This window comes from Mus caroli, chromosome 2 (assembly GCF_900094665.2).
Source record: "Mus caroli chromosome 2, CAROLI_EIJ_v1.1, whole genome shotgun sequence".
Classification (NCBI taxonomy): Eukaryota; Metazoa; Chordata; class Mammalia; order Rodentia; family Muridae; genus Mus; species Mus caroli.
This window is the reverse complement of record NC_034571.1, coordinates 63,131,554-63,150,500: the sequence shown is the minus strand read 5'-3', so window position 1 is coordinate 63,150,500 and position 18,947 is coordinate 63,131,554. Positions and strand designations below refer to the sequence as shown.

At 37.5% G+C, this 18,947-nt stretch overlaps 1 protein-coding gene across 1 annotated transcript in view; it reads right to left on the bottom strand.

Annotated features, from left to right (window-relative positions):
• The window catches only part of LOC110289830 (ankyrin repeat domain-containing protein 36A-like), a 179,688-nt gene that overhangs the window by 131,680 nt on the left and 29,061 nt on the right, over nucleotides 1-18,947 (bottom strand). The window contains exons 17-25 of the mRNA XM_021156225.2: nucleotides 13,653-13,855; nucleotides 9,731-9,845; nucleotides 9,370-9,419; nucleotides 9,067-9,097; nucleotides 3,212-3,261; nucleotides 1,971-2,001; nucleotides 1,160-1,209; nucleotides 757-823; nucleotides 390-436 (exon numbers count right to left, since the gene is read on the bottom strand). Of these exons, the coding sequence (XP_021011884.2) occupies nucleotides 390-436; nucleotides 757-823; nucleotides 1,160-1,209; nucleotides 1,971-2,001; nucleotides 3,212-3,261; nucleotides 9,067-9,097; nucleotides 9,370-9,419; nucleotides 9,731-9,845; nucleotides 13,653-13,855 (644 nt within the window). The remainder of the gene's footprint in view (nucleotides 1-389; nucleotides 437-756; nucleotides 824-1,159; nucleotides 1,210-1,970; nucleotides 2,002-3,211; nucleotides 3,262-9,066; nucleotides 9,098-9,369; nucleotides 9,420-9,730; nucleotides 9,846-13,652; nucleotides 13,856-18,947) is intronic.

Genomic DNA, 18,947 nt, shown 5'->3' with positions numbered 1-18,947 from the left:
CGCTATGGGGGACTTTTGGGATAGTATTGGAAATGTAATTGAGGAAAATATGTAATAAAAATATTAAAAAAAAAATAAAAGTGATTCGAAAAAAAAGTTATTATTTTATAAAAAAAAAAAAAAAGAAGTTATCAATTTTTTTAGATGAGGGGCATGAAAAGGGACAGTGAGCTGGGATGGGTGGAGGACAAGAGAAAGCAATATAATTCTATTTTAATTTAAAATATATACATAACAAACAGACTAATTTCTACATACTGGTAAAGAAAATGTCATATGATAACAAAGGAGATATTAAATGATTGATTCACTAGTTCTGTTAAACTAAATTTAGCACAGACACATCACTCAAAGTTTTCTTTTTTCCAAAACAAAACCATTGGACAAACCTCAGAGTCCATACTTGAATCTTCAAATATCTGTGCAAAGTTCTTATCTAAACAATGTAGTAACAAAACAATTAGTGAGAACATTTGTCACATTGAATTTATAAATATATACATTTACATATCTTATGTCTACATTTTGATGTTTGTATATTTTAAAGAAATAAGACCTCAAGACAAAAATCTCAGATAATTCATTTTTTTTTAGGACATATCATTTTAGTAGAAGTGGGCAAGGAAAAATATTTAAAGAGAGTGATGTTTGCTTTGGGTCATGCACATGGGAACTTGCTAGAAGTGAGTATCAAACATTTTGTGCACATTTGCGAATTCATAATTTTACTACTGTTACGAGCATAATTGAAATTACCATTATTTGTCTTCTGACAATAATTCTCTTGGTTACATTTTTCTACTGGCTGCTTTCTTGCTTCTTCCTGTCATGAGAAACAAATATATATTTACATGCATGCATACACACATATATGTATGTGTATATATACACTTTTGGAAGGTATGCTTTTTTCATTCCCTCCATCACTCACTCATATCAGTCACTAAGATAAAGATATATACAATCTATTAAGTTATAGACCCAATCCTGTCAGAAGCTAAAGAAAAAAATGAGATTAACTTCTATATTGAAGTAGTTAGTCACATATGCTAACAAATAAAAAAATTACTCATCATATCTGTGGATGAAATTAAATCTATGACTGAAATAAATTTAGTAAGATACATCACTCATAGCTTCAAAACATAAATCAACGCACCTCAGAGTCCTCGGTTGAATCTTCGTCTGTCTGTGGTATGGATGTCTTATCTATAGAACAAAGTCACAGAAACATTAACGAAAACATTATTTACAGTCAAGTCACTACATATATTGAAAGATACATGAATGGCTATTAACATGTTGTACTGGCTATTTTTGTGTCAACTTGACACAGCTGGAGTTATCACAGAGAAAGGAGCTTCAGTTGAGGAAATGCCTCCATGAGATCCAACTGTAAGGCATTTTCTCAATTAGTGATCAAGGGGGAAAGGCCCCTTGTGGGTGGGACCATCTCTGGGCTGGTAGTCTTGGGTTCTATAAGAAAGCAGGCTGAGCAAGCCAGGGGAGGCAAGCCAGTAAAAGAACATCCCTCCATGGCCTCTGCATCAGCTCCTGCTTTCTGACCTGCTTGAGTTCCAGTCCTGACTTCCTTTGGTGATGAACAGCAGTATGGAAGTGTAAGCCGAATAAACCCTTTCCTCCCCAACTTGCTTCTTGGTCATGATGTTTGTGCAGGAATAGAAACCCTGGCTAAGACACATGTATACCATATCTCTATATGTTCATATTTTAATAAAGCAAAAAAACAAAATTTCAAACAGTAAAGCTTTTTCGGGAAGACATTTAAAAAGCTTATAAAGTCACAAAGGTTGTCTGAAGACATTTGCTTTGTGCTTTTTGTAAGAGTACATAGGAGTGAGACAATCTTGATGCACATTTGCAAATCTGTCACCTTTGTTATTGTTACCCTGTCATTATGTAATTGATATTATTATTATCTGTTTGCTTATGAGAACTCCCTGGGTTACCTTGTCCTAATGGTGGCTTTGTTTCTTCTTCCTATCATGAGAAACAAAAAAGATATATAACTTCAAGATTATATTTCTTCTGTCATCTTCTCTCTCAGTCAATGGTTCAGTCACTGAGACAAAAATATTTACATTCTAAACATCATAGACACAATCCTGTGAGAAGCTAACACAGATTAAGCTCTTGTCATGATGGACATTGTTATGGCTCATAGGTGTGGCAGCTCAATAGGACTACGTATTGCTTCCTTTGTCATCTTGTATTTTCTGGAGCTATGAAAGCTATATTGCAATAAGTGAAACTCATGTTTTGGTTGCAATGAATGGCTATCTAATGGGCCTTAAATCTCACTCAACAGATGGAAAATCATGCCTGATACTAGAAACCTATCCGTCATTTATAGGCCATGATTCTATGAAAGGGATCTACCACCACCACTTGGCTAGACCAGCATGATTCCTAATTGCATCTCAAATCTTATTCTACAACCCACAGATACGTGTGCCCTCATCAGAGAAGTCTTTCTTCACAGGAAATGGAAACCATCGATTAAACCATAACTGGACGTAACAATACAGAGACTAATAGATTGACTGTGGGAAGCCCACATCAAATAGATAATCTACATTACAGCTCCTGAATCGATGGCTGAAGGAACATTGATGAAGAGGGACCAGTAAGAATATGAGAGGCAGAATATCAGGAACTCTGCTGTAAAACAGTCTCCTAGAAACAGCTGTATAAACTAGACCAGAACATTGGTTATACCAATACGCATGCTCATCTGGAAGTGGAATATCTCATAGTGTTCCATCCTTACACAAAGTATTACAGGCTACTCATGACTGCTGAGAAAAGTGTCTCTCAAGGATGAGCCCTCGTACGGGTTAGCCACTAGAGAAAGGTTAGCTCTGAAACTACATACACCCAAACAACAACAAAAAAAAAGGCTCAACAGGTTGTATTTGTGTAGTGTGTGTGTGTGTGTGTGTGTTTTGTAGAGAGGAGATCTAGAGTGGGAAGTAATGGGAAAATTATGTGGTTCTATTAAAATTAAAAATTCATACAAATTTTAAGAAAGAGTCTTCAACCTCCGTATTCAAGCTTAGTTAGTGACATATGATAACACATGAAAAACTAATGGCTTAATTAGTTCTATAACTGAAATGAACGTACAGCAGCCAAAGCTTTTTAACAAAAAAGTTTTTTTTTTTGTCAAGAACAGAAATATTGCACAAACCTCAGTGGTCTCATCTGACTCTTCATCTCTCTGTGACTTGGGGTTCTCATCTATACAATATAATTACAGAAACATTAATAAGAATATTTGTTGCAGTGTATATTTATCCATATTTTATCCATATTTTAATGTTTGCATATTTTGATAAAATAAAACACGAAGGAAAAATTCAGAGAAGCAATATTTATCAGGAAGACACTGTTATGAATGGAAGACAGAAAGAAAAAAATACTCAAACCAATCGACCCTTGCTTGGATTGTGCACACTTGCACTCTGCCTTGTGGATGAGAATGCATCCCACCTTTGGTGGGCTCACCCAAGGTTTTCTCCATTTGTGATGATGCTGGCTGTGTGCTTCTCATGTAGCTTTTATTACACTTCAGTATGTCCCCTCCAGTCCTACCCTCTTTATAACTTTTATCATGAAGCCATGTTGGACTTGGTCAAAAGCTTTCTCTGTATCCATTAAGCATGAACCAATGAATTCTGTCATTAAGTCCACTTATGTGGCTTGACATTTATTGGCTTGAATGTGTTGAAACATCGCTGCCTCTCTTAAAAAAAGCCAGCATGGTCATGGTGGATAATCTTTTGGATGCGCGTCTTTTTCTGTTTGCAAGTATTTTATTGAATATTTTGTTATTTGAACCTATACCCATCAAAGATATTGGCCTTTAGTTTTATTTGTTGTTGTGTATTATGAGGTGTTGGTATTATAATGATACTGGCTTCATAAAAAGGAGTAGGAAGTGCTCCTTCCAGATTCTTTTGTTGTTGTTGTCTTTTGTGTTTGTTTTGTATAGTATAACAAAGATTGGGGATCTTTTTTAGAAATCTGGGAGAATTTTACTATGAATACATTTTGCTTTTATTTTTAAGGTGTAAGGCTTTAAAATATTTTTTTAAATCTCATTTGTTGTGGGTCTGTTTAGGTTGTTGTCTTCACAGTTTAATTTTGGTGGTTTGGCTGAATCTAGAAATCTTTTTCTCTTATATTTACCAACAGAGTGGGCTGTAGGTATTTTTTAATATCCCCTATAAACATTATAAATGACCTTAGAATCTCTATCCCTGTAATATATCACACTGTCCATTGCTGATTCTGTTAATTTGACTTCTCACTGGCACAGTGAAACCAATGAATTAGATCACTCTGAGTAGAAAGATTTACTGGGGATCAAACTGGCAAGGCTATCTCTTGGCGGGGGGGATAGAAAGGCAAAATGATGGGAAAGCAATCAGATTTAATAGGACATTCACCATGGTGTGGGTGTGGGTGTTGGGTGTCTTTGAGTAGATAAAGACTGTTTAATTGACCCAGAACTATATATCCTTGCCAGATACTACTGCTATGATAAAACCCCATGACCAAAGAACCTGGGAAGGAAAGGGTTTATTCAGTTTACATTTCCATCACTGAAGGAAGTCAGGACAGGAATTCAAACAAGGTAGGTATCTGAAGGCAGGAGCTGATGCAGAAGCCATGGAGGGGTGCTGCTTACTAGCCTGCTTCTGACTGCTTTCCTAAAGAACCCAGGCCCACCAGCTCAGGGGTGGCACCACCCACAGTGAGCTAAGCCCTTCCACATTAATCACTAATTAAGAACAGCAATGGCCTGTGCTGTAAGATCAAGAATCTACAAATGGGACCTCATAAAGTTGCAAAGCTTCTGTAGGGCAAAAGGTACTGTCAATAAGACAAAAAGGCCACCAACAGATTGGGAAAGGATCTTTACCAACCCTAAATCTGATAGGGGACTAATATCCAATATATACAAAGAGCTCAAGAAGCTGAACTCCAGAAATCCAAATAACCCCATTAAAAATGGGCTACAGAGCTAAACAAAGAATTCTCAACTGAGGAATACCTAAGGGCTGAGAACCACTTGAAAAAATGTTCAACATTCTTAATTATCAGGGAAATGCAAATCAAAACAACCCTGAGATTCCACATCACACCAGTCAGAATGGCTAGGATCAAAAATTCAGGTGACAGCAGATGCTGGCGAGGATGTGGAGAAAGAGGAACACTCCTCCATTACTGGTGGGATTGCAAGCTGGTACAACCACTCTGGAAATCAGTCTGGCATTTCCTCAGAAAACTGGACATAGTACTACTGGAAGATCCAACAATACTTCTCTTGGGCATATACCCAGAAGATGTTCTAATTGGTAATACGGACACATGCTCCACTATGTTCATAGCAGCCTTATTTATAAGAGCCAGTAGCTGGAAAGAACCCAGATGTCCCTAAACAGAGGAATGGATACAGAAAATATGGTACATTTACACAATGGAGTACTACTCAGCTATTAAAAACAATTAATGAAATTCTTTGGCAAATGGATGGATCTGGAGGATATTATCCTGCATGAGGTAACCCAATCACAAAAGAAGTCACTTGATATGCACTCACTGGTAAGTGGATATTAGCCCAGAAACCTAGAATACCCAAGATACAACTTCCAAAACACAAGAAAATCAAGAAGGAAGACCAACGTGTGGATACTTCATTCCTCCCTAGAATAGGGAATAAAATGGAAGGAGTTGCAGAGAAAAAGTTTGGAGCTAAGATGAAAGAATGGACCATCATCCAGAGACTGCCCCACCAGGGGATCCATCCCATAATCAGCCACCAAATGCAGATAGTATAGCAGAAGATGGCCTATTCGGCCATCATTTGGAAGAGAGGCCCCTTGGTCTAGCAAACTTTATATGCCCCAGTACAGGGGAACGTCTGTGCCAAGAAGTGGGAGTGAGTGGGTCAATAGTTGTGACACAGAACTAGCCAACCCAGGAGAGTTATTGATCTTTAGGACGAGATTAAGGGAGGTTCCTGGTAAACAGAAACCTACCAAACCTGACTCACAAGGAATGATGAATTTAAGCTATTCTTTAAACTACAGAAATCCTTCCTTTTACCTGCTCTGTTTAGGACATTGTCACCAGCACTACCATTTGAAGGGACCTACTTTAGACCAAACATTCACTTTATTATTATTTTTTTTTAATATTAGGCCAACAGTCTGTTGATTTTATCTTCTCAAAGATCCAGAATTCAGATTCATCAATCCTTTGTATTGTTTTGTCTCTATTACAATAATTTCTGTTCTGTTTGTTATTAATTCTTGACATTTACTAGATAAGGATTTGGATTGTTCTTGTTCTACATTCTTGAGCTACATCATTAAGTCATCTATACTCTTTCTGAGCCATAAATCCCCATCTGAGGACTTCTTTTAATGTGCTCCAGAGTTTTTGTGTTGTGTTTTCATTTTCACTTCCTTCCAAGAATGTTTTCATGGTTTTTTTTCCTTTAACCCATTCATCATTCAGTAATGATTCTTTTTCTCAGTAGTGAGTAATTATTCTCAGTGAGTTTATATACATACTAGAGATTTCTTTGCTCTCCATTTTAAGCTTTGTTGCATTATGGGTATACAGAAAAATATAGTTGATGTTTCAGCTGTTCAGAATTTAAGATGTTCTTTTGCTTTTTGTCCCAGGATATGGTCAGTCTACTGGAGAGATGTTTCATGGGCTGCTGGCTGAGAGGAATGTATACTTTTTGGAGTTTGTGTGGAATAGTCTGTGAATACACTTGTTAAATCCATTTGATGTGTGATATAATTTCTGATGTTTCTCCACTGACTTTTTATCCATATGATGTTTCTACTGAAGAAAGGGAGATATTTAAATCACCTACTGCTAATTTGTTAATATTAATCTTTAATGATAAATGTCTTTATTGGTAATAGCATACTTTTTATGAAATTCAGTACAACAGAGCTTGGTGTATACATATTGTCTTGGTTAGCTGTTCCCTTGATTAGAATGAAATACCCCTCTGATTAGTTTCAGTTTAAAGTCTATGTTGTAGGACATTAGGATAGCACTTGTCTGTTTGCTGATTCTACTTGATTGGAGTACTTTACTCCAGTTGTTCCCTCTAAGGTAGTGCCTGTCTGTAAAACTGAGGTGTGCTGCTTGTAGACAACACACAGATGGATTTCATTTCTTGATCCATGCAGCCAACCTGTGTCTTTTGATTGGAGAATTAAGGGCATTAATATTCAAAGGTTTTGATGAAATGTGTGATTAAGTTCATCCTGTTGTTTATTTTTGCTATTGTTTGGTTCTCAGTGTATTTTGTGTTTCAATTATTGTAGCTGTGTTTGTTTTCTTTCTAAAGTCTCTTGACTATACCCATTCCTTTCTTCAAGAGAAATATTTCTTCCTACATTTTCTTTTGGTTTGGTCTGTTGGGTATAAAGTTTTCAGGCTGTTTTTATCACGAAGAGTTTTTCTATCTTCTTCAACTATGGCAGATAGTTTTGCTGGAAACACTAGTCCAAGATGACAGTCATGTTCTTTTAAGAGTAGTTATGTGCTGTTCCAGGCTTTTATGGCTCTCATAATTTCCACTGAAAAATCAGCTGCTACTATTCTGATGTGACTTGTGATTTTTTTCTCTTTTATCTTTCAATACTCTTTGTTGCGTGATATACATAGAGTTTTAAATATGATATATCCTGGGGAGTTTCTTTTCTGGTTTTAGTTGGTATCTGTATGGGTATATCCTTAGTTTGGAGAGATTTTCCTCTATGATCTTGTTGAAGATCTGGCCTATGCCATTGACCTGGGATTTTTCTCATTCTTCTACTCCTACAATTCAAGTTTTTGTCTTTTTAACAGTGAGCCACATTTCCTGAATATTCATCTCTTGTGGTTTGTTTCTTTTCTTTTCTTTTTAAAAATTTTCCTGTGATTTTTCTTGTGTAGGTTATATTCTTCATTTTTGAGCCCTTATTTTCTATCTTCTGTTTGATTCATTTGGCCTGTAAAGCCTCCCCTTGACTTTTCCAGCTGGGCTATTCGAGTTTTCAATTTCATCTACAGTTTACCTTGAGTTTTCTTCAACGATTCTATTTATTTGATTCTATTTTAGAACCCTGAATTTTCCTCGTCATTGGTCAGACATTGACTCCCTTTGACTTCATTGAGCTGTTTTTTTGTGTCTTCTTTGAATTCCTTGAATACTTTGCAAAAGTTTATGGTTATTATTTCAAATTCTCTGTCCTGGTTTCATATATGTAATTCTCAGTAGTAAACACTTCTACAAGACTGGTATATATGCAGGGAGGATGAATGCTGTCTTAATGTTTCATTTTGTTTGTAGTTTTCATATGAGCTCTGGGCATGTAGAGTTCTTTTGTGAGTTTTGTTTATAATACAGACACATCAGATGTGTCCTGCTGGCTCCCAAAGTTGAATATGGCTTAAGCCGAATGAAGTCAAGTGAAGAAAAGGAGGTGGATTGGCATGCAAGACATGCATTCCGGTTTTTGCATAGAGTATGAAGATAGATCTGGAGGTTGAATCGTGTGTGAAGGGGAGGGTGAGGCAAACTCACCATGCTAGTCCCTGGCAAAGAAGTGCACGACCTGACTCAGCCGAAAGTTTGGATGTGGTTGTTACTAGAGGAGCCTACAGGTTGGGAGTGGGTAGAATAGGTCTTGATTGGAGCCTGTAAAGTGGGGCAGTGGAAGCAGGGTTAGCCAGTCTAGACTGGAACACAAGATGTAGGAGTCTGGCTATATCTGGGGGCTTGGAAAGATTACACAGAGGGAAAAATCAAGTAGACTCTCAGAGCTAGATTCTGAGAAAGATGTGTAAAATCTGGCTGGGCAGAGGCTAGAATTATCTGTCCTGGATTTATTGCCATTTGGTACTTGAGCATAAAACAATTTTCCTGTACATTTGCCAATTTATCATTTTGGCATTTTTGTTTATCTCTGTTATCAGGACTGAAGTTATCATCTGTTTGCTGACAAGAAGGACTTCCTTGTTTACCTTTTCCCAAGGGTTGCTCTGTCGCTGCTCCCTTTCATGAAAAACAAAGAAAACAAAAACTTTAGAAATTATGGTTCTTCACTCTCTCCATTACCCATTCAAAGTATCAGCCACTAAAACAAAAATATTTAGTCTGCTAAGTTATAGACAGATAAAAGAGATTAACTTCTATATTAGAGTCAGTAACACTTGATAAGGAATGAAAAATAAGTTTAAGTCATGAGATGAGTTACTGAAATAGATTTACTATAGACAAATTATTCACAGTATTTTTTTCAAGAACAAAAACAGCATTGGACAAACCTTGGAGTCCTCAGTAAAGTCTTCGTCTTCGTGGAATGAGGACAGCTTATCTGTACAATGTAGTCACAGAGACATTAAAGAGTGCTTTTGTTACAGTGAAGTTAAATATTCATACTTAAAGATATATTGTACATGTGTGTTGCATGCATCTTATCACTACATTTTAATGTTTGTATATTTTGATAAAAAGGACAAAATTTGATATGTTTGAGGCATTTGCAGGAAGACATTGTTATAGTAAGAACAAAGCAAGAAAAGCTATTTAAAAGCAATGCTTATTTGAAAATATGCACACTGTACTTTTTTTGTATCATGATGGGACTTGAACATAAAAACTTTTCACACAAACTTGTGAATTTACCATTGTTACTGCTGTTAGTCCTCCCATTAGCGTAGGTGACACTGTCATTATTCATTTGCTTACTGGAAGGATCCTCTTGGTTACTTCTCCCTGCAGACTGCTTCATTTCTTCTACCTGTCATGAAAAAAAAGAAAGAAAGAAAGAAAAAGAAAGTTGAGAAACTACATATCTTCATTCATTCTCTCCATCGCTCACCCACTGCGTCAGTCATTAAAGCAAACATACTTATATTCTGTTGAGTTGTGCACACAATCCTGTGGGACGCTTTCTCCAAGTAGAGTGACTTGTGATATCAGTGACTCGTGATAACAAATGAGAAAAGTTTGGTTCATTATTTCTATCACTGAAGTGAACTTACTACAATCACATAAGGAAAAATCCATTCTTCCTGTGAAGCTTAGGAAATGTTCTAAGCATGACATCATAATTTGAAAGACAGAGAAAGCAGACAGGGAGAGTGCACAGGGCCTTGGACATGAAGACCCATGAGCAGAAAATAGACTACAGTTATGGTGGTGAGCGGAATTGATCAAATAGGAAGATCAAGGCCAAATCACCAGAGAAACATCTCATTCTGGTTAGAAGATGCTCACACCTCTTCACCGTACAGGCAATTCATACAATAAGAACTGAGATATTTCAGAAAAAACAATTATATACATGTCTCACTTGCAACTATGTAAGGGTAGATGTCCATCACATAAGGAGGAAGCGTAAGAAAAATACTTCAAAATAGTTGATGACAGGCCAGCAAAACAGAGAAAAGTGTGTGATGCACAAGGCTGCCCTATCTGAGCTCAATTCTCAGTGTGTTGAGTGGAGAGAGTAGACTCCCAAAGTTGTACTGTGACATTCACAGGCATGCAATAGCATGTGTATATTCATGCACACATATAGTGAAGAGGAGGAGGAACAGGAGGAGGAGGAAGAGGATAGAGGTTGTAAATGTAGTCAATTTTGTATGATATAAAATCTGATAATCTGATAGAAAGCCAAGAGTGAAATTGTGAGGAGGGCTTGAGTTCAGCATCTCCACAGCTTCAGTTCATGATATTCACTAGATAGTACTTTTGATAAAGGGAAAATAGAGGTCAACGTACAATAATAGAGTCAGGCAAATGTAAGGACAATCTATTCTGTTTCAGAGAGAGAAAACACGTCACTCAGCAGTCCTGAACACAGGTCTGCACTAGAACGTTAGGAGATGTTAGATGGCATCGTTCAGACCATGCATATGAGTGAAGGGGCAAATATGTGTAAAGATATATAATTCTTCTGCCGTGATTAATGTGTACGATTAAGATGCTAAGAAAAACAGAGAAGGCAAAAGAAAAAAAAGGAAATAATGTCTTTTTTGCCAGCTTTTGTTTCATGTCTATAAAATGCAGATATATTAACATATATAATTTCTGATATCCAGGATACAAAACAAATATGCATACTAAATTTTGTGGAAAATATTTCAGTATAAAAATATTCCCCAAGAAAAATCTTTTTTTTTGGATCTAGAGTGAAAGCTCAGTCCAGGAGATGTAACCCATACCCAACATGGCTTGTGTGATGAAGAACCTGAGACTAGACAGCCCATGGACCCAGAGTCAAACCAAATAATACTGGCCAAAATTTAAATAATAAAACACTGTAGTTATGTTTAGTGACTCCTAATGACATTCTGCTATAGTCATAGATCAGTGCCTTGTTCAGCCATCATCGAAGAAGCTTTCCTTCTGCAGCAGATGGGAACAAATACAGAGACCCATAGCCAGGCTCAGCCTTAAATGAGATGTCTCCATCAAATCCCTCCCCTCAGGGAGCAGGGAACCTTGTGGAAGAGGAGGTTAAACAATATGTGAGCCAGAGGGGATGGGATAGAGGACATCAAGAAAGCAAGGCCCTGTAAATCAACCGCGCATCTCTCCTATGAGCTCAGAGTCTGAACCAGCAGGCACAGGGCCTGCATGGGCCTATACCAGGTCCGCTGTGGTTATAGTATGGCTTCCAGTTTAATGTTGTTATGGGATTCTTGAGTGTGCAAACTTGTGAGTATGTTTCTTGTGTCCCCTTCTGGGTTCTTTTCCCTCTGTTTGTCTTATCCAGCTTCAATGTGATAATTTTTGTCTTGTCTTATTACATTTTATTTTGTTTTGTTTAAGAGAAATGAACGAATAAACAAATGAATGAATGAAAACCTAGTCACTATGGTGAAAATTAACAACTGAACTTATTTATACCTTATAGGAGAGGGAAAAACAGTTTTCTTCAATGGAGTGAGATTGGGTATATCAAACACTCCAGGGCAAGTCTCATGTTCAGGCATAGCTGAGCAAAGATCAATGAACTCAACAGTTTTTATTTGTGTGTGTGTGCTTGCCTGCGTGTGTGCATGTGTGTATGTGTGTCTGTCTGTGTGTGTGTGCATGCACATGTGCATGCATGCTTTTGTTTGTATAGAGTTTTTTGTTTGTTTAGTGCACATGTGTTGTCAACTATGACTGTGTGTGCTGCAGGCCAGGGATCAGATCTCTAATCAGCACGTCCTCACGCTCATCCAACATTTTATCCTCAGAGCAATGTCCCTAGCCTTCACTAAACAATTATCTGAATCCAAACAGTCTTTTTTAAACTTACTTTTTTGATACCTAGTATTTCTGTCTTTTTGAGATATGGTCTCACTATTATACAGGTGTGGCTGTCCTGGGGTTTACTATGCAGACCAGGCTAGTATCAAATTTAAAAGATCTACCTCCTTTACCTCTTGAGTGCTGGGATTAAGGGTGTATTCAACCATGCTCAGCAGTATGTTCAAAATAATAAGATGTTGAGAAATTTATAATTCTTTGAAATTCCACATAATGTATTTCTATGTTTGTGTTTCACTAAATTTGAATAAACTTGCTTCTCTTTGCATGATATATATTAACTCAAGCTGAATAATGCACAACTTCAGCTTTTATTACTATTTTATTCATGCGAGTTTGGATTAAACTATGTAAGTGGCTTCCATCGTGCATGTTCAATAAACACAGGTAATCATGTAATAATCATATAAATTTTGCTCCTTCCATGAGAGAAGGGGTGCAGGTTCTGCTGACTCTCATGTAGGATGATTGACGGAGGGCGGCCCCACTTGGCTCCTGACCAGAAACATCTAACTCAACTGGGCACTATCAGAGATTACGGTGGACTGACAAATCAGACACTGAAGAACTACGGCGGTAAGGGAACATTGAAACTGTGAGTGCTTGTGTGTGGAAGGTAAGAAGAGAAAAAACACAAAAATAACAAACAAACAAACAAACAAACAAACAAACAAGCGAAAAATCCACCAAACAGAATGAAAAAGTTTTATACTTCAATTCAAATCATGTGTTATGATAGTGTCATGTCTGCACAAAGTATAATCCACATGCCCTATGAAAACCTTAGAGATAGCATTGGGAACTATTCGCCTTTAGTCTATATAAATGATCCAAAGTCAATAGAGAGGGAAAGACAGAATCCAAACTGTCACCTGGGTGACACTGACAATGTAAAGCCACAAATTCCCAACCACGGGGGGTTGTGGCCACTTTTTTGCTTGAAACTGATACAGATGCCATGAACTCCCTAATGTTCAAAATTGTTACTGTCCAGCCACAAGACACATTTAACTCTACCTTTTATCATTTAAAGAGGTTATCTAACAAAAGACCAAAGATAAACAACAACAACAAAATGCCATAAAGCTGAGCATAAAATTTGATAAGAGGCTACTGGTAGAACAGAACTCTCTAAGCTTTATAATTACATAGAATTTTTTTTAAAAAAAGAAAAAGAAAAACTAGAACTTTCTAGAAGATTACTTGAAGGTGTTTGCATTTGGCTGGTGCTACACTAGTAAACAGAAGAAAGCATTAAATGAGAAATTAAATGTTTCCTTACCACAAGTTGTGCTTGTCCAGTGCCACCTTCATCATCACCACCATCCTCATCATCACCGTCCTCATCATTACCACCCTCATCATCGCCACCCTCGTCATCACCATCATCACCATCCTCATCATCGCCGTCGTCATCCTCCTCCTCCTCACCTCCCTTCTGTTCTTCTTCCGATGACACTTCGATGACCTCCTCTACAGACAAATCTATATATTTTGTGAGAATCAGCATTAAAAATAATGCAAAATAATAGTCCCTGCATCAATATCTAGAAATGCTTAAAATCAGTAATGGTAAAATATGTTTTTATTTTCCCAAGGAACGCACAGTAACCTTAAGCCTTACCATCTGACAGGCTCTGACATTACCCATTCAGATTCCGTCTAATGCCTCAAGTCATCCTTGATGATGGCTCTCGCTAGAGAAGCAGGTGGTGCTTTGCTCAGGGGTACCACAGCACCCGGTTGGAATCTCTACTCATTGTGTTAACTCCTGCAAACTACTTCTTTGTGTGTCTATACATTTCACCCTCAGACTGGAGTGGGCAATCTTTTCAGTCACCTAAGTATATACTTTCTTGGTTTTGCTCAAGAATCAGTGGATGTGCACCCAGTCCTTTTTTGAAAGTGTACCTGAATGTACCATGGACATCTTTCCTTGAGACAATGCCTGATCTGAAATTGAAAAAGCAACTTTAGGCAGACAGAGGGCAGGAAAGGATGAGACATGGACAATGACAGTAATGGATTTAGAGGAATGGTTAAGAGAGGACAGAAATGCCAGTAACACTAGAGAAAAGAGCTATGGAGAGATTCCTGCAGAGGAAGACTGTGAGAGTCGCGTAGCTTTGAGAAGCTATGTTAACTTAGTCATGTCACATTGTGTACTCTAAAAGTGATAAAGAACAGGCATACGTGGAGAAAGAATGAGTGGAGGCAGATGAATTCAGAGAAGAAAATAAGGCAGAGATTTAAAAAAAAAAGGTAAAGGGCAGACACAGAGGTAGCATTCTCAAAAATATTGAGGGATAATATTAGTGGCAAGAGAGTGATTTCGTTAAATGAAAAATGCACAAATCTGAAATCCTGAAGTACAAAAAACTAGTAATTATTGTGGAAGAGTAGACAGTCAGGCAGACAGACAGATGGGTAGACAGACAGACAGACAGACAGACAGACAGGTAGATAGATAGATAGATAGATAGATAGATAGATAGATAGATAGATAGATAGATAGATAGATAGATAGAGACAGATAACAATTATGTAGATAGATAGAGATGATATGAATGTAGAAATACTCAAATGTCTGTAATTATTCTATGTTGCCCATTATTTCTACTCCATTGCAAATTTTGAGGACATTCTTTTAACTTTTGGTGTAAGTGTTCTGCTCTAAGTTGCTACAAAGCTGAGCAATAATAATAATAATGAGTAAGAGAAGGTCTGAGGACTAACACACACAGAGAAGCCTGTGCAATATCAATGGGGAAGTCCTGGGATGTTCCCAGAGTGTAAAGGAAGGAAGCCATAGAGCAAACACAACAGGTGAAGAAATAAGAGTATTTGGATTTATAGCATACTCAAAAGTCTACAACGTTATATCTGATGATTGTTACACAACAGTAACGGATTTCACAGCACTAAACACCTATAGAATGTAGTCTCAATTTAGGCCAAGATTAGAAATGGACTATATGGACAATTGAATGGTTCTGTGTTTTCATTCTTTTTTTTCAAAAACAATTTATTAGGTGTTTTCTTCATTTACATTTCAAATGCTATCCCGAAAGTCCTCTATACCTTCACCCCGCCCTGATCCACAACCCACCCACTCCTGCTTCCTGGCCCTGGAATTCCCCTGTACTGGGGCATATAATCTCTTCAAGACTGAGGGCCTCGCCTCTCATTGATGACCGACTAGGCCATCTTCTACTACATATTCAACTAGACATGTGAGCTCTGGGGGTACTGGTTAGTTCATATTGTTGTTCCTCTTATAGAGTGGCAAACCCCTTCAGCTCCGTGGGTATTTTCTCTAGCTCCTCCGTTTGGGGGCCCTATGTTCCATCCAATAGATGACTGTGAGCATCCACTTCTGTATTTGCTAGGCACTGGCACAGCCTCACAAGTGACAGCTATATCAGGGTCCTGTCAGCAAAATCTTGCTGGCATATGCAATAGTGCCTGGGTTTGGTGGTTGTTTATGGGATGGATCTCTGGGTGGGGCAGTCTCTGAATGGTCCTTCCTTCAGTCTCAGCTCTGAACTTTGTCTCTGTAACTCCTTCCATGGGTATTTTGTTCCCCATTCTAAGAAGGAATGAAGTATTCACACTTTGATCTTCCTTCTTGATTTTCTTGTGTTTTGGAAGTTGTATCTTGGGTATTCTAGGTTTCTGGGCTTATATATCCACTTATCAGTGAGTGCATATCAAGTGACTTCTTTTGTGATTGGGTTACCTCACGCAGGATGATATCCTCCAGATCCATCTATTTGCCCAAGAATTTCATAAATTCACTGTTTTTAATAGCTAAGTAGTACTCCATTGTGTAAATGTACCACATTTTCTGTATCCATTCCTCTGATGAGGGACATCTGGGTTCTTTCCAGCTTCTGGCTATTATAAATAAGGCTGCTATGAAAATCGTGGAGCATGTGTCCTTATTACAAGTTGGAACTTCTTCTGGGTATATGCCCAGGAGAGGTATTGCTGGATCTTTCAGTAGTACTATGTCCAATTTTCTGAGGAACCACCAGACTGACTTCCAGAGTGGTTGTACAAGCTTGCAATCCCACCCACAACGGAGGAGTGTTCCTTTTTCACCATATCCTCACCAGCATCTGCTGTCACCTGAATTTTTGATTTTAGCCATTCTGACTGGTGTGAGGTGGAATCTCAGGGTTGTTTTGCTTCACATTTCCCTGATGATTAAGGATGTTGAACATTTTTCATGTGCTTCTCAGCCCTTCAGTATTCCTCAGTTGAGAATTCTTTTTTAGCTCTGTACCCCATTTTTTAAATGTGGTTATTTGAATTTCTGGAGTCAAGCTTCTTGAGTTCTTTGTATATATTGGATATTAGTCCCCTGTCAGATTTAGGATTGGTAAAGATCCTTTTGCATTTTATTGGTGGCCTTTTTGTCTTATTGATAATGTCTTTTGCATTACAGAAGCTTTGCAATTTTATGAGGTCCCATTTGTCAATTCTCAGTCTTACAGCACAAGCCATTGCTGCTCTGTTCAGGAATGTTTCCCCTGTGCCCATATCTTCGAGGCTTTTCTCTACTTTCTCCTCTATAAGTTTTAGTGTATCTGATTTTACGTGAAGTTCCTTGATCCACTTAGACTTGAGCTTTGTACAAGTAAATAAGAGTGGATCAATTCGCATTCTTCTACATGATAACTGCCAGTTGAGCCAGCACCATTTGTTGAAAATGCTGTCTTTTTTTCCCCACTGAATGGTTTTAGCTCTTTTGTCAAAGATTAAGTGACCACGAGTGTGTGGGTTCATTTCTGGGTCTTCTGTTCTATTCCATTGGTCTACTTGTGTCACTCTACCAGTACCATGCAGTTTTTTGGTTTTGTTTGTTTGTTTGTTTGTTTTTTATCACAATTGCTTTATAGTACAGTTTGAGGTCAAACGTGGTGATTCCAACAGAGGTTCTTTTATCATTGAGAAGAGTTTTTGATATCCTAGATTTTTGTTCTTACAGATGAATTTGCAACTTACCCTTTCTAACTCTGTGAAGAAGTGAGTTGGAATTTTGATGGGGATTGCATTGAATCTGTAGATTGCTTTTGGCAAAATAGCCATTTCTACAATATTAATTCTGCCAATCTGTGAGCATGGAAGATCTTCCATCTTCTGAGATCTTCTTTAATTTCTTTCTTCAGAGATTTGAAGTTCTTATCATACAGATCTTTCACTTCCTTAGAGTCACACCAAGGTATTTTTATACTATTTGTGACTATTATGAAGGGTCTTGTTTCCCTAATTTATTTCTCAGTTTGTTTATCCTTTGTGTAGAGAAAGGCCATTGATTTGTTTGAGTTAATTTTATATCCAGCTACTACACTGAGGTTTTTTAAATCAGGTTAAGGAGTTCTCTGGTGGAATTTTTAGGGTCAGTTATGTATACTATCATATCATCTGCAAACAGTGATATTTTGACTTCTTCCTTTCCAATTTGTATCCTCTTGATTTCCTTTTGTTGTCAAATTGCTCTGGCTAGAACTTCAAGTACTATATTGAATAGGTAGGGAGAAAGTGGGCAGCCTTGTCTAGTACCTGATTTTGGTGGGATTGCTTCAAGTTTCTCACTATTTAGTTTGATGCTGGCTACTGGTTTGCTGTAAATTGCTTTTATTATGATTTCCTCATGTTTTCAAGACTTTTATCATGAATGGGTGTTGGATTTTGTCAAATGCTTTCTCAGCATCTAACGAGATGATCATGTGATTTTTGTACTTGAGTTTGTTTATATAGTGGATTACATTGATGGATTTCCATATATTAAACCATCCCTGCATCCCTGGGATGAAGCCTACTTGATCATGATGGATGGTCGTTTTGATGTGTTCTTGGATTTGGTTTGTGAGAATTTTATTGCATATTTTTGCATCAATGTTCATAAGGGAAATTGGTCTGAAGTTCTCTATCTTTATTGGGTCTTTGTGTGGTTTAGGTGTCAGAGTAATTGTGGCTTCATAGAATGAATTGGGAAGAGTACCTTCTGCTTCTATTTTGTGGAATCGTTTGAGGAGAATTGGAATTAGGTCTTCTTTAAAGGTCGGATAGAATTCTGTACTAAACCCATTTTTTGTCTCTAATTGTTTGATTACAGCCCTAAGTTTGATTATTTTTTGCCATCTAATCCTCTTGGGTGAATTTGCTTCCTTTTGTTCTAGAGCTTTTAGATGGCTGTCAAGCTGCTAGTGTATGCTAGTTTCTTTTGGGCAGTACTGAGTGAGAGCAATGAGTTTTCCTCTTAAGAATGCTTTCATTGTATCTCATAAGTTTGGGTATGTTGTGGTTTCATTTTCATTAAACGCTAAAAACTCTAATCTCTTATTTCTTCCTTGGCCAAGTTATCATTGAGTAGAGTGTTGTTTAGCTTCCATGTGAATGTTGACTTTCTATTTATGTTGTTATTGAAGATCAGCCTTAGTCTGTGGTGATCTGATAGGATGCATGGGATAATTTCAATATTTTTGTGTCTGTTGAGGCCTGTTTTGTGACCAATTATATGGTCAATTTTGGAGAAGGTACCATGAGGTGCTAAGAAGAAGGTATATCC